The sequence below is a fragment of the Cricetulus griseus genome, chromosome 2 (assembly GCF_003668045.3).
Source record: "Cricetulus griseus strain 17A/GY chromosome 2, alternate assembly CriGri-PICRH-1.0, whole genome shotgun sequence".
NCBI lineage: Eukaryota > Metazoa > Chordata > Mammalia > Rodentia > Cricetidae > Cricetulus > Cricetulus griseus.
Genome location: NC_048595.1, coordinates 100,410,429 through 100,425,068, shown reverse-complemented (window position 1 = coordinate 100,425,068; position 14,640 = coordinate 100,410,429). Strand labels below are relative to the sequence as shown.

General features: G+C 41.4%; 1 protein-coding gene across 6 annotated transcripts in view; it reads left to right on the top strand.

Annotated features, from left to right (window-relative positions):
• Positions 1-14,640, top strand: part of Unc13b (unc-13 homolog B) — a 222,291-nt gene that overhangs the window by 53,581 nt on the left and 154,070 nt on the right. For all 6 annotated transcript variants that reach the window (XM_035439913.1, XM_035439915.1, XM_027403259.2 and 3 more), the window contains exon 6: positions 576-649. In XM_035439913.1, coding sequence (XP_035295804.1) covers positions 576-649 — 74 coding nt within the window. The remainder of the gene's footprint in view (positions 1-575; positions 650-14,640) is intronic.

The following is a 14,640-nucleotide window of genomic DNA, read 5'->3' as shown; positions in this document are numbered from 1 at the left end:
ACATATACATATATTTGTTTGTTGGGGACAAGGTATCACTATGTTGACCTGGAACTCCATATATAGTCACATTGGTCTTGAACTTAGTAATCCTCTCTTTAGCTTCTTGAATATTGGAATTACAAGTACACACCACTTTGCTTAACTGTATTTTTAATTTTTTGAAGGCAAAATGTAAGTTTTAAGCATCTTTATATCCCAAGGTATAGCTTTTCTTCTAATACTTTAGTGTGTTTTTGGTCTTGCTGAGTGACATGTATCATGGTTACATAAACTGTAATTTTGGCATCATACTGACATCAGTCTGAATCATGACTTATCTGTGGAGGAACTCAGCCATAGATAGAATATATAGCCTCTCAGAGCTTTAGTTTCATTATCTTCAAAAACAGAATCAGGAATGGTAGTTTATTATATTGTCTTTCCAAAATAAGAGTCAGTAATGTACATGGCAACAAATGAGTCACTGTTGAAATTTATCTGTCACTATCACCTTTCTAATTTTATTCATTTGTCTAAATAAAGTATTATTTGATGATGACTGACCTATTATCATTTGTTCTTTTTTATGGTAGATATCCCAGAGGAGGAAGCCAGATATTGGACCTACAAACTGGAACAAATCAATGCCTTGGCAGATGATAATGAGGTAGGAACTGCTTTATTTGCAACATTGAGAGGTGGGGAAAATCCCTGATCCATTATAGATTTTCCATGTAGGCGTTAAGAGCACATTGTCCAAGACATTAAAATTGTGGTAAGAGAATCAAATCTATGACTTTACATTTCCTAGACATATGTTTTACCAATGAGCTACACCCCACTCTGTAATAATGAATCTATTATTATCATTACTATTTTTATTTACTTATTGAGACAAAGTTTTTCATTGTGGCCTTGATGGGTCTTGAACTTGATATCCTACTGCCACAGCTTTCTGAGAGCTGGAAGTACTGGCATGTACACTGTGCCCAGCCATAATGAACAGGGGCAGGAGAAGATGTCCTGAAATTTCAGTGGAAAGCTCTGTCTCGACCTATTTCTCCAACTGTTGCTCAGATAGTAGTGTTAGTCTGACTCTGTAACTCTCGTATTATACAGATAAGCTGAAGATGTTTCTTCTGTTTCTGTTCAGATTTTTGGATATTATCCTTAATTGTGTGCACTTTTTAGGAATGTTTACACTGTTGCTTTGCTTGGTCCTGCTGTCATGACTTCTCTCCAGCTATGAGTCTGGTGTGTAAAGAGAAGACAGTCACTTCCCTCTGGGGCATCATGAATGGGAAGAGTCCTTTTGTTATTGGCAGTGTAAAGAGATTTACTTTGAGATATGTTGGTTATTAGCAACACAAATTGCCAGGTATGGCACGCCTTTAGTCCCAGCACTTGGGAGGCAGAAGCAGGTGGATCTCTGTGAGTTCAAGCCAGCCTGGTCTACAAGGAAGTTCTAGGACAGCCAGGGCTGTTACACAGAGAAACCCTGTCTTGAACACAAAAACTAAACCAAACAAACAAAAGGAACAAATTGTTATCAGAGAGCATTTGAGTGCTATTTTATATTTTAGGAAAAATGTGAAAGAAGCAACCTATGAGAAAAATCTGAAGTTTAGGGTCAAACCAGGTGAGGAACATAGGTCTTGAGTCTGGATTCATCGACATTACTAGTAGTCACATCAAAGGAAAACCTTATTTAGGAGGTTGCATAGAGAAAGTTTGAAGAATGAAGACACAATTTTGGGACACATGAATGATAGAATTCAGGGAAATAAAAGAGATTGGGAAAGCACTGCCTAAAAGAAAAAGTAGGAAAGGTCCATGGAACAAAGGGAAAAGCAAGATACAAATTCTTGTTAGTACTACATGGTTGAAGAAAATGAATTCTAAAAATACAGCCTTGAACTTAGTATTTACAGGTCCTTTTTTTGTTTTTGTTTTTGTTTTTTTGTTTTTTGTTTTTTTTTTGAGACAGGGCTTCTCTGTGGCTTTGGAGGCTGTCCTGGAACTAGCTCTTGTAGACCAGGCTGGTCTCCAACTCAGAGATCTGCCTGCCTCCGCCTCCCAACTGCTGGGATTAAAGGTGTGTGCCACCACCTCGCCAGCGCGTATTTACAGGTCCTTAAGATTAGAACTTCATTCAATGTATAGTTTCAGAGAAAATAATTCAACCCACAGAGAATTAAGTTAGTGAAAGATGAAATGGAATTTGGGATATATGACAACTATTCTTCTCAGAATTTTTGATTACTTTTTGAAGAGAGGGTCTTACCAAGTACCATGCTGACCTGGAACTCCATCTTCCTGCCTCAGCTTTCCAAGCCCTGAGATTGCTGGCATGTACCACTATCCTCAGATTTTAGTAGCATTTCTGTTATTATGCTGCATAAACTCTTCTGATGTTTAAGTCCACACCCTAACTTTCCTTTTTTTTATCGAAATTGTCAGTCTTTATTCTCACCAAGCCTGGCTGTGGAATAGTTCATAGCCTTTTAACCTTCTACCACCTTTGCTTTCCTGGTAAAGATGCACCCTGCACTTTTCACTTAATAGGCTTTACTTTGTATCACTATACAGAATCAGTTAAAGGGACCACATGATAAAAATGACATACAAATATTGCAAAATTTTACAAGCTATAGTAATAATGGTCCTTGGCCTGTCATTTCTAGTTTCCTCTGAGGTTTTTATTTCTTTCTCTCCCCTCCCCCCTTTTTTTGTGACAGTCTGGCTTTATTGCCCAGAAAGGCATTGAGCTTATCACATAGCCCAGGCTGGCCTTGATTTCATGGAGAGTCTCCTGCCTCAGCCTCTTGGTGTGGTAATTTCATGTCTGTACCTCCATGCTTGTCCCTGTAAATCTTTTGCTTCCTGTTCACTTTCTAGGGAACAGAAGGACTACATTTACACATTTAAATTTTTGCTCTGCTGCCTTGTTGCTTTTTTTTTTTTTTTTTTTTTTTGGTTTTTCAAGACAGAGTTTCTCTGTGCTTTGGAGGCTGTCCTGGAACTAGCTCTTGTAGACCAGGCTGGTCTCGAACTCACAGAGATCCGCCTGCCTCTGCCTCCCGAGTGCTGGGATTAAAGGCGTGCGCCACCATCGCCTGGCTCATGCCTTGTTCTTTTAATGAGTCATAATTCATACCTATCATGCAGTTCACCTGTTAAAGGTACAGTTCAGTGGCTTTTAGAATATTTGCTGAATTGTCTGTGCATATATCACTACAATCAATTTTGAACATTTCATTACCATATAACATAATCTTGTGCCCTTAACCATCACTCTTTGATTCTTCCTCCTCCTCAGCCATAGATAATTACTACTTTGTTTGTTTTTCAAGACAGGGTTTCTTTGTAGCTTTGGATCCTGTCTTGGAACTCACTCTGTAGACCAGGCTGGCCTCGAACTCAGAGTTCTGCCTGCCTCTGCCTTCTAAGTGCTGGGATTAAAGGCATGTGCCACCACACCCAGCTACTCAATTTCTTTTTTTTTTTTTTAGGACTGTATTCTTTTTATTTTTTTTCCCAAGGCTGTGTGTGTGTGTGTGTATTATATATATATATATATATAATTATTTTTTTATTAGTTCAAGTTAGGGAACAAGCTTGTTTCACATGTAAGTCCCTTCTCCCTCTCCCTCCCCTCACCCCCATCCCTCCTCCCCACCCTCCAGCCTACCCCCACCCCATCCACCCACCACTCCCCAGGCAGGGTAGGGCCCTCAACGGGGGCTCTGCAAAGTCCACCAAATCTTCCTGTGCTGGTCCTGGGCCCTTCCCCATGTGTCCAGGGCCAGAGTGTAACTCTTCACGTGGGATGGGCTCTCAAAGTCCCTTCTTGCACCAGGGAAAAATACTAATCCACTACCAGAGGCTTCCTGGAGTGCAGAGGCCTCCTTATTGACATCCATGTTCATGAGTCTGGATCAGTCTTGTACTGGCCTCCCAGACAGCATCTGGGGTCGAAGTGCTCTCCCTTGTTCAGGCCAACTGTTCCTGTGGGTTTGGCTATGTATATTTTTAAACACACTGTAAAGAATTGAGAGCTCCCCCCTCCATCAGTCTTTACTTTATATCTCTATCTTTTTTGACCACATGAGTCTTTAATCTGGTAAACAGCATAGCTGGGATTAAATCAGCAGTTTGCCCCGCCCTATTCCTTGGCTAGCTTCTTGGCAGAGGCACTGGTGGGAGCCATCCTTATTGCTACAATTCAGCAGAGTTTTTAGGTCCATGCCACCACCAAGCAGTGTGTTGCTGGCTGCTAGTAAACAGCATTTAATTGTTTGGTAGCAGGGCCTCGTAAAAGAACCGTGCATTTTTTGCCACTCACACTGAGTCAGGAAGCCTCTCTCTCTTTTTTTTTTTTTTAAAGATTTTATTTATTTAGTATACAGCCCGAATACCAGCAGAGGGTACCAGATCTCATTCAAGGTGGTTGTGAGCCACCATGTGGTTGCTGGGAATTGAACTCAGGATCAGGAAGCCTCTCTTAAAGTTTGCTTCTAGCAAACAGACCCCACCTGAGAAAATGCTGCTACCAAGAAGCCATGCTTGATTCTGTTCTTTTGTTTCCAGAATCCATTTTTAAGCTTTTGTTAGGTTTAATGTGGAAATTCTTGCCAAACATTTGGGTGCCATATGTTTCTGTCCCGCCCGGTCCCACAGCTGTTTAGTTGCAAATACATACAAAGAGGCTTCTATTAATTATTAACTGTTTGGCTGATGGCTCAGGCTTCTTAATGGCTAGCTCTCTTTTAATTATTAACCCATTTCTATTAATCTGTGTATCTCCACATGGTATTGGCTTACTGGAGAATGTCCGGGAGTCCTATCTTCCTCTCCTCTCGAGACTACTCCCTGAGTTCCCCCTCCTCCCAGAATTCTCCTAGTCTGGTAGCCCCACCTATAATTCCTGCCTGGCTACATCCTGTCTGTCCATAGGTCAAAACAGATTTATTCATCAATGAATAAAAGAAACATATATTCACAGCATACAGAAGGACATCCCCCATCAATTCTATTGTCTTTTAAGTTAGTCCCAGGCAAGTTCATTACATAAAGGCAGAAGGCAGCTAGATTCTTTATCTAATTGTTAAAAACTTTGCATCTGTCTCAAAACTCTTGAGCTAGACTTATACAGTCCACTTTGTTCTCAGCACCATTGCCTTCTAGGAACCTACTAGGCTCAGTATTCTGTTTATAGAATTCAGTTGGTTTTTTTTAGTTTAAAGTTCAAAAGTCATCTGTCTGTCTTCCTAAAAAAAAAAAAAAAAAAATCGTGGTCAGGTCAGGTTGTTCTCAGCAGCACCTCACTCTGTCTGGTACTGACCTTCTGTCCTAGCTTGCTTTCTGTTGCTGTGATAAAACATCTTTGCCAGGAAGAGTTTATTTGGACTTACAGTTCCAGAGAGGTAATCGCCCACCAGGGTGGGGAGGCATGACAGCAAGCAGCAGGCATGGCAGCAGGAGCAAGAAGCTGAGAGATCATATGCCTCATCTCAGACACAAGCCCAAAGCAGAGAGAGAACTAACTAGGATTAGGCTGTATTCTTAAAGTCTAGCGCCTGTGACATTCTCCCTCCTACCTCCTAAAGCCTCCCAAATGCTATCAACTAACTTGGAACCTGCTGTTCAAATGCCTGAGCCTATGGGGAACATTTCTCATTCTGACTGCCACAGCAGTTGCCTGGCATCTCCATTATGAGGGTACTAGTGCCATTCATAAGAGGCTTACCCTCATGATCTACTTATGTCTGAAAGCCTCCGCTCCTGATACTCTCACATTGTTGATTAGGTTTCAGCAAGTAAATTTTGTGGGCACACAAACTTCAAACCATGGCAGAGAGAAAACTCATTTTTTTATGTCAGTTTTAAATTTATTTTGTTTGATTTTCTCCCCCTAATAATCAATAGTATGTTTTTAAACAATTTCTTGATATTTATTTATCTGTATGAATATTTTTCCTACATGTATGGCTGTGAACTATGTATATATCTGGTATGTGTGGGGGTCAGAAGAGGGCATTGGAAGTCCTGGAACTGGAATTACAGATGGTTGTGAGCCATCCTGTGGGATGCTAGAAATCAAACCTGGATCTTCTGGAAAAGCAATAAGTGCTCTAAACCACTCAGTCATCTCTCTAGGTCCTGATGAATAATATATATTTTCTTTTTTTATTTAATTTTTACAAAATTATGATTTCACATGTCAATCCCCCCCTCCAACACCTCACCAGTCCCCTCCGCTCCCCATAGAGGGTAGGGCCCTCCATGGGGTCTCCCCAAATTCCACAACATCTTCCTGGGTCAGGCCTAGGCCCTCCCCCATGTGTCCAGGTGGAGAGAGCATCCCTGAATAATATATTTTTAAAAATCAATTTTGTAGTAGGTCATCACTATTATTAGTGAGTACTTTGTTTTTTGTTTTTGTTTTTTCCAGATTTTTTTATTTGAATTAGAAACAAGATTGTTTTACATGACAATCCCAGTTCCCTTTTCTCTCTCGTCCTCCCCTGGATGGTGAGGCCTTCCATAGGGTGTCATCAGAGTCTATCATATCCTTTGGGATAGGGCCTAGGCCTTGTTCATTTGTTGTTCAACAAATCTCATTCTCATAGTTCAATGATTCTTAGCTAGATTTTGTATCTTTTTTTTTTTTTTTAGACAGCATCTCACTATGTAGCTTGTACTATCCTGGAACTCACTATGTAAACCAGGCTGGCCTCAAACTTAGAGATCTGCTTGCCTCTGCCTTTGTTGGGATTAAAGGTGTGTGCCACCATCCACCATGCCGGGCTAGATTTTGCATCGTTTTTTTTTTTGTTTGTTTGATACAGGGTTTCTCTGTGTAACTTCTCTGGTTGTCCTGGAACTTGCTTTGTAGACTAGGCTGGCCTTCAACTCACAGAGATGAGATCCATCTGCCTTTGCCTCCCGAGTGCTGGGAGTAAAGGTGTGTGTCACTACCGCCTGGCTTAGATTTTGTGTCTTTATTTTTTTTTTTATTTTTATTTATTTTTTTTTTGTTTTTCGAGACAGGGTTTCTCTGTGGCTTTGGAGGCTGCCCTGGAACTAGCTCTTGTAGACCAGGCTGGTCTCGAACTCACAGAGATCCACCTGCCTCTGCCTCCCAAGTGCTGGGATTAAAGGCGTGCGCCACCAACGCCCCGCTGATTTTTCGTCTTTAAATACTATCTTTGTACACTTGAGTTTTATGTGATACTTTTATTTAACAGACTTAATTTTTTGAGTATTTTCTTTTTTTTCAGATATTTTTATTTGAATTAGAAACAGGATTGTTTTATATGTCAATCCCAATTCCATCTACCTCCTGTCCTCCCCTACCATTCTCCCAACTAAAACCCTACCTATCACATATCCTTTATTCTATTCTTCCCCTGACTCAACCTTTCTGCTCCTCATGACCTCTGCATCCTTCCTCTCCTTCCCTTCTCATTCTCGTAGCTCCCTCCCCCCTCTTTTCGTGCTCTCAATTTGCTCAGGGGATCTTGACCCTTTCCCCTTCTCCAGGGGATCATGATGTATGAATCTCTTAGAGTTCTCCTTGTTTACTAGCTTCTCTGGCAGTATGGATTGTAGGCTGGTAATCCTTTACTCTATCAGACTTAATGTTTTAAAAGCAGCTATGATTTACAGAAAACTGAGCAGATGGTTCAGTTATCCTCCTCCCCATAGTTTTTCTATTATTAATATCTTTATTAGTGTGGTACACACGTTACAATTAGTGAATGCATATTGGTATATTATTAACTAAGGATTTTATTACTATAAATTTTATAGTATACTGAAGAAATAAAGCTTGACTATTTTTTCTAAGGAAGTCATAATTTTTTGAGATGGATACGTTATCCTAAAGAAGGTATGTCTAACCTGCAGCCCCCAAGCACATGACCTAGCATAGCTTTGAATGTGGTCCAACATTTGTAGATTCCAGCAGTATGTCAGTAACAAAAAGTTAGATATCCTTGTTTATCCAAAAAGAAAACAAGGGTGGATAGAGGAGGAAAAGGAAGGAAAACTTATATTGATAGTGAAGTATATATTTATATGTGATTTACACATCCTTGTGTATACGTCATATGTTTTATCTGGGCATAATAGTATTGGCTTGTAATCCCATTACTTTGGAGGGAACCACAAGAGGATCTAGAACAGTAGTTCTCAACCTATGGGTCATGACCCCTTTGGGGCTCTACTGACCTATTCACAGGGGTAGCCTAAGACCATCTGCATGTCATATATTTACATTACAATTCATAACAATAGCAAAATTACAGTTATGAAATGGCAACAAAAATAATTTTATGGTTGGAGGTCACTGCAGTATAAGGAACTGTATTAAAGGGTCGAAGCATTAGGAAGGTTGAGAACCACTGACCTAGAGTTTCATGCCAGTTTCAGTTACATAAAAAGCTCAAGGCTAACCTGGGCTACATGAGACTGTCTCTCATGTACACACAAAAAAAAGCAAAACAAATCTCCAAATTACTTAAAATACTTAACACATTGTAATGCTATATATATTCAGTACAGATACAGCTTTTTTCAACCCAAGGATGACTATATTTGGAGACACAGGAATAACTATTCTGGATAACATAGGAACTTGAAATAATTTTTTCAACTGTGTCTAATGTGTATATGTATGTATATGTATATAACTTGTGTATATATATATTATATATGTCATATATATACATATGTAATACACAAATGAACAACCTTGAAATACTGATTTTTTTTTTTTTTTTGGTTTTTTGAGACAGGATTTCTTTGTGTAGCTTTGGAGCCTATCCTGGCACTCGCTCTGGAGACCAGGCTGGCCTTGAACTCACAGAGATCCACCTGCCTCTGCCTCCCGAGTGCTAAGGCGTGCGCCACCAACGCCTGTCAAAATACTGATTCTTAAACAGTTTAATTTTTGTGTTTTTTTTCTTCTTTTGTTTTTTTGAGACAGGAATTCCCTATGTATTCATGGCTATCCTAGAACTTGCTCTGTAGACCAGGCTGGCCTAAACTCAGAGATTCACTTCCCTCTGCCTCCCTAGCACTGGGATTGTTCTACTACCACTGGTTTATTTACATTTTATTCACCTTTAAAAATGATTTATTGTGAGCCGGGTGTTGGTGGCACACGCCTTTAATCCCAGCACTCGGGAGGCAGAGGCAGGCGGATCTCTGTGAGTTCGAGGCCAGCCTGGTCTCCAGAGCGAGTGCCAGGATAGGTTCCAAAGCTACAGAGAAACCCTGTCTTGAAAAACCAAAAAAAAAAAAAAAAAAAAAAAAAGGTGTGCTTGGTACCCTTAGAGGCCAGAAGAGGATGTAGAAGTTACATGGTTGTGAGCTGCCATGTCAGTGCTGGGAACTGAACCCAGGTCTTTGGCAAGAACAAGTGCTCTTAACCAATGAGCCATCTCCCTAGTACCCCCTTGAATCATAAATCTAATTAATCTTAATCAATTAGAACCAGGAGTCAGATAACGGGATAAAAACCTGGAAGATTAAAGAACCAAGAGCAGCCCCCAGTTGCTTCCATTCCTCCATTCAAAAGGATTGAGAGCCTCTCTCTGCCCTGCATTATCACTTCCTATCTCTCTGTCTACAGTCTTCCCAACCTCTATGGTTAACTAGTGGCTAGCTCTGCCCTCTCACTTCAAGCAAGCTTTATTTGTCAGACACAAAATACCACATAACACCCCGTAGTTAGGTTTCTTTTGCTTTGCAAAAATACTATGATCAGAAGTAACATGGGGGGAGGGGCATTTATTTCAGTTTATAGTTATATCATCATCAAAGGAAGTTAGGGCAGGAACTCAAGCAGAGGCCATGGAGGAATGCTGCTTTCTGACTTTTTCCTCATGTCTTGTTCAACCCAGTTTCTTATGCCACCCAGGACCACCTGACCAATGGGCTAGGCTCTTCTTGATCAATTAGCAAAGAAAACACCCTACAGACTTACCTACAGACATTCCGAAGGAGGTGGTATTTCTCATTTGAGGGTCTCTTCTTATTTGATTCTAGCTAGTATAATGTTGACAAAAAATTAACCAGGACACCAGGGTTTTTGTTTGTTGACCTAGGGACCCGTCCAGTTTACTTTACTAGTTGCTGCATTTGCTTAGGCATTTCTTAGCCTGTTTTGAATAACCCCTTAAAATATCCAATGCTTTAGCAGGCCATGGTGGCACATGCCTGAAATCTTAGTGTTTTGGAGGTAGAGATAAGATCAGTAATTTTTAGACCCTATTTTAAAAATAAAAAATAAAACTCATTTTCTGTGATAGCCAGTTGTGTGTGACAAAACATTTGCTGTGGAGACACAACACACCAGATAGGGAACTCACGGCAGAGCCAAGTCCAACTTGGTGAACTAATGAGTTTTACTGGAGTTATGGGAATTATGAGTACAAGGTTACTTATTGGGGGAGAAGGGGAAAAGACTCAAAGACAGCTGCATCACCAAGGCCTACCCCAGCACGAGTGATCAAAGGACCCAAGTCAGCACAGGACACACCAAGACCAAGTGCTCAGCACAAAGGGGATTTATTTGCCCCAGAGGAACAAAGGGCATGGAATAAGACACAAAGACAAGAGAGAAAGAATGAGGGAGAAAGGAACAAGGGAGACCAGGGAAGGGATGCTTGCTTTAAAGGGACAAAGGACTGCCTCTGGGTAGAGAGGAGACAGATGTGGCCCCTTAGGCAAATGGCAGTGAAGGAACCGGCTTCCCTTTTGGCAGCCATAACAGCCGAACACGTGCTTGCCATAAACCTGCCTTGGTTACTTAGAGGTCAGATGCCTGTCTCGTGACAAGGAACCTTAGTCACTAAAAGGTCAGATGCCTGTCTTGTGACAAGGAACCAATCAGAAGTTAGCTGGTGGCGCTATGCTTTACGACCCTGGGTGTGCTTTACGGACAAGCGCACAGCAATGACGTAGAGAGCATAGCAACCACCCTGGGAGGGCCTATGAGCCATAACAACCAGTTGACCAATCAACACAGGGCAAGCCCTCCAAGCCTGGAGGCACACCAATCGTGAGCCTGTGCGTACCCCTAGACACTCCCCTTACGCTGCCCTATAAGATCTTTTGGGAGACCCAAGGAGCCGTCTTTTTCTAGCCGTCTGCCATGGCGGGTGGGTGAAAGACCCGAGCTAACATGGGGTTAGTTCGTTAAATTACAATAAAGCCTCGTGCAGTTTGCAGCAAGCTCTCGAATCTGCCTGGTGATTGGGGTGACCGCGAACCTGGCCTGAGACCCCGGATACTTGAGTTTTCGGGGGTCTAACAGCAGTTTATAAAGGGAAAAGGGGAAACTCTGTATCAGGATGAGTTGGTTAATTTTGATTGGACAGGTTTGGTCAGTATAGAATTTTGATGGCTGGACCTTGGTGTCTGCCTCAGGAGGAGGAAGTGGCCAAATAAGGGAACAGACCTTGGTAGCTAACTTTAGGAATGTAATCTAACAGTCTAGCAAGGCAGAGAGAATGGGGGAGGGCAAAACCTGCTTGAGTAGTGTTTGCCATGCTTGGGCCTACGAGAGCCCGTCAGGTGACAGCTCACAAAAGCTAGGAACCTGTAGCATACTGCACAGCCTGCAGGCAACTCAACAGGGTGTGGACTGCCCTTTCTAGGTACCTTAGTTGGTTGTTACGTCTTCCAGCAGCTCTCTGATTTCTTGTTCGCCAAGAAGCTGGTCTGATCCCAGAGTCTTTGCAGCTCAGCTTCCTCTTGAGAGGGACTCTCAGTTTTTGTTGCTTATGGTGGCAGGGAGGGGCCTAGTGAATCTGGTCATTTTCAGGGACTTTTGAAGCTCTTTTGAGTTGTTTACCTTCCTGCTTAAGGAGCTTCCCTGCAGGATGGAAATGTGTCAGTCTCTGAGGAAACAGGTAAACACCACCAGTATAGTTGTCCTTCTGTATAGGTGGGCTTTGTATCCCCAGATATAGCCATCCTTTGTTTGAAAACTACTTGAAAAAAGTTGTATCTGTACTGAACATATACAGCATCTAGAAAATTATCTATTTTAAGTAATTTAGAATTTGTGTGTGTGTGTGTGTGTGTGTGTGTGTGTGTGTGTGTGTATGAGAGACAGGGTCTCTTGTAGTCTAGGCTAGCATTGAACATTCTTTGTAACTAAGGTTGGCGTGGAACTCTTGTGTTTACTGTTAATCCCACTGGTCAATAATTAAGAGTACTACCACAATTTAAAGTCAATTTGAAATAAGCTTTAATTAAATACCGGCCAGGTCGATAGACTCTCTGGCCAGGTCCATCTCTGGTTTCTCAGAAAAATGACTCTAAGTCACAGTTGTCAGTGTAAGTATTTCCCATCACGTCTAATTAGAGGCAAGCATACATCCTGATGTTATTTCCTGTCTGTGACCCTGCTGCCCACATGTGGTCAAGCAAATCCAGTGTAAATGGGTTGAACAAATTTGTTTAGGGGAGTGGAAACATGTGGCTTGTTATCTCCCATAAACAATAGCCTCCAGCATTTCAGGAATTATCTATCTGTTCTTGGGCAAAGGCTTTGTAGATCAGAGGCATTTTTATTTCATGGATCTTTAAGGCATAGTAATAAAAACTTAAAATGTAACTTTAGCTCCCACACTACTACCTAAATATTGAGATTACAGACCTGCACCACCATGCCCAGGTAATATATATTTGAAATATACACAAGGATGTGTAAGTTATACATAAATATCACAACAGTTTATATAAAGTATATAAAGTCTATGTCCTGTATTTCCAAATAATGATATGAAGACTTCTTATTAATTATAAAAGCTCAGCCTATAGTCTAGGCTTGTTTTTAACTAGTTTTTCTAACTTAAATTAACCTATTTATATTAATCTACATTAAACCTCATGGCATGTGGCTGTTACCTCTCATCCTGCACATCCTGCTTGCTTTGTGTCTCCTGGCATCTTCACCTTTTTTCTTCCCAGAGTCCTCTTTGTCCCTGGAAGTCCCACCTATACCTCCTGCCTAGCTATTGGCCATTCATCTCTTTATTACACCAGTCACAGCAACACATCTTCAAACAGTGTACAAATATTCCACAACAATAAGGGTCTTAAGCATCTGGATTTAGCGTTTGTTGTGGGTATTGTCCTTGAACCACTGCCCAGTGCATAGAGTGGAAATAAGTCTTGTCTCTTTCCTGACATTAAGCCTTTGTTTGTTTGTTGGTATGAGACAGGATCTCACTCTGTGGCTCTGGCTAGCCATGAATTTAATGAGATCTTCAGCATTTCAAGTGTGGGATTAGTGTACCTGGCTTTTCATAAGAGTCTTAGTTACTGTCCTATTGCTGTGAAGAGTCACCATGACCAAGGATTTAATCAGCTACTCATCATGGTGGGGAGTGTGGTGGAAGGTAGGCATGGCTCTGGAGCAGTAGTTGAGAGCTCATAATTGGTCTTCAAATTGGAGGCGCTCTCATGCACACACACACACACACACACACACACACACACACAGAGAGAGAGAGAGAGAGAGAGAGAGAGAGAGAGAGAGAGAGAGAGATTGATCAGAGAGAGACCCAGAGAAAGAGACAGACACTGACTGGGTCTGGCTTGGGCTTTTAAAATGTCAAAACCCACCCAGGAGTGACCCACCTCCTCCAGCAGGCCACACCTCCTAATCCTTTTCAAACAGTTCCATCAACTGTGGACCAAGCACTCAAATATATGAGCCTATGGATGCCACCACAATAAGTCATCGTTGTCGTCGTCTTCTCCTCATTCTCTTCCTCCTCCTTCTACTACTCCTCTTCCTCCTGCTCCTCCTCCTCCTCCTCATTTTGAGACAGGTTCTCAGTTTGTAGCTCTGGCTAGCTTGGAGCTCAACTGTGTAGACAGATTGGCATCCAACCCATAGAAATCCACCTTCCTCTGCCTCCCAAGTTCTGGGATAAAAGTTTATGTGCTACCACACCTGGGTGTCTTTGTAAGTCTTTAAATTTTACTTATTTATTTTATTACACTAATTTAGTGTGTGTACATGCAAGTGTACCACAGAATATATGTAGAGGTCAGAGAGGCACTTGCAGGACTTGGTTTTCTCCTCCTACTGTGTGTAACCGTGAGGTTGATCTCAGATTGACTGGACACAGGTGCATTTACCCACTAAGCCATCTTGCTAGAATGTACATTTTAAATTTAATTTTTAAGTTATCATACAGAATAATATGTTTTAAAAAATTCTCGTGTAGCCCAGGCTGGCCTTGAGTTAGTTGCAGTCCTCCTGCCTCAGTTTCCCTGGTGTGCTTTATTTCCTCTCATGATCGCCTTTGTAGTTTAAACACACACACACACACACACACACACACACACAGAGAGAGAGAGAGAGAGAGAGAGAGAGAGAGAGAGAGAGAGAGACAGAGAGAGAGACAGAGAGATAGACAGAGAGAGAGAGAGAGAGACAGAGATTGATTGGGTATGTACTACCATGCCAGGCTGTGGATAGATTTTATGTATTTACTTTTTTTCCTATCCAGCTAGCAGCTGGCTTATTTATGTATTTATTTATGTGTAGTGTTAAGTACTCAACTTGGGCCTTTGACATGCTAAACAGGCTTTTAAACCACCTAACCACATCCCTGTCTTCTTAAT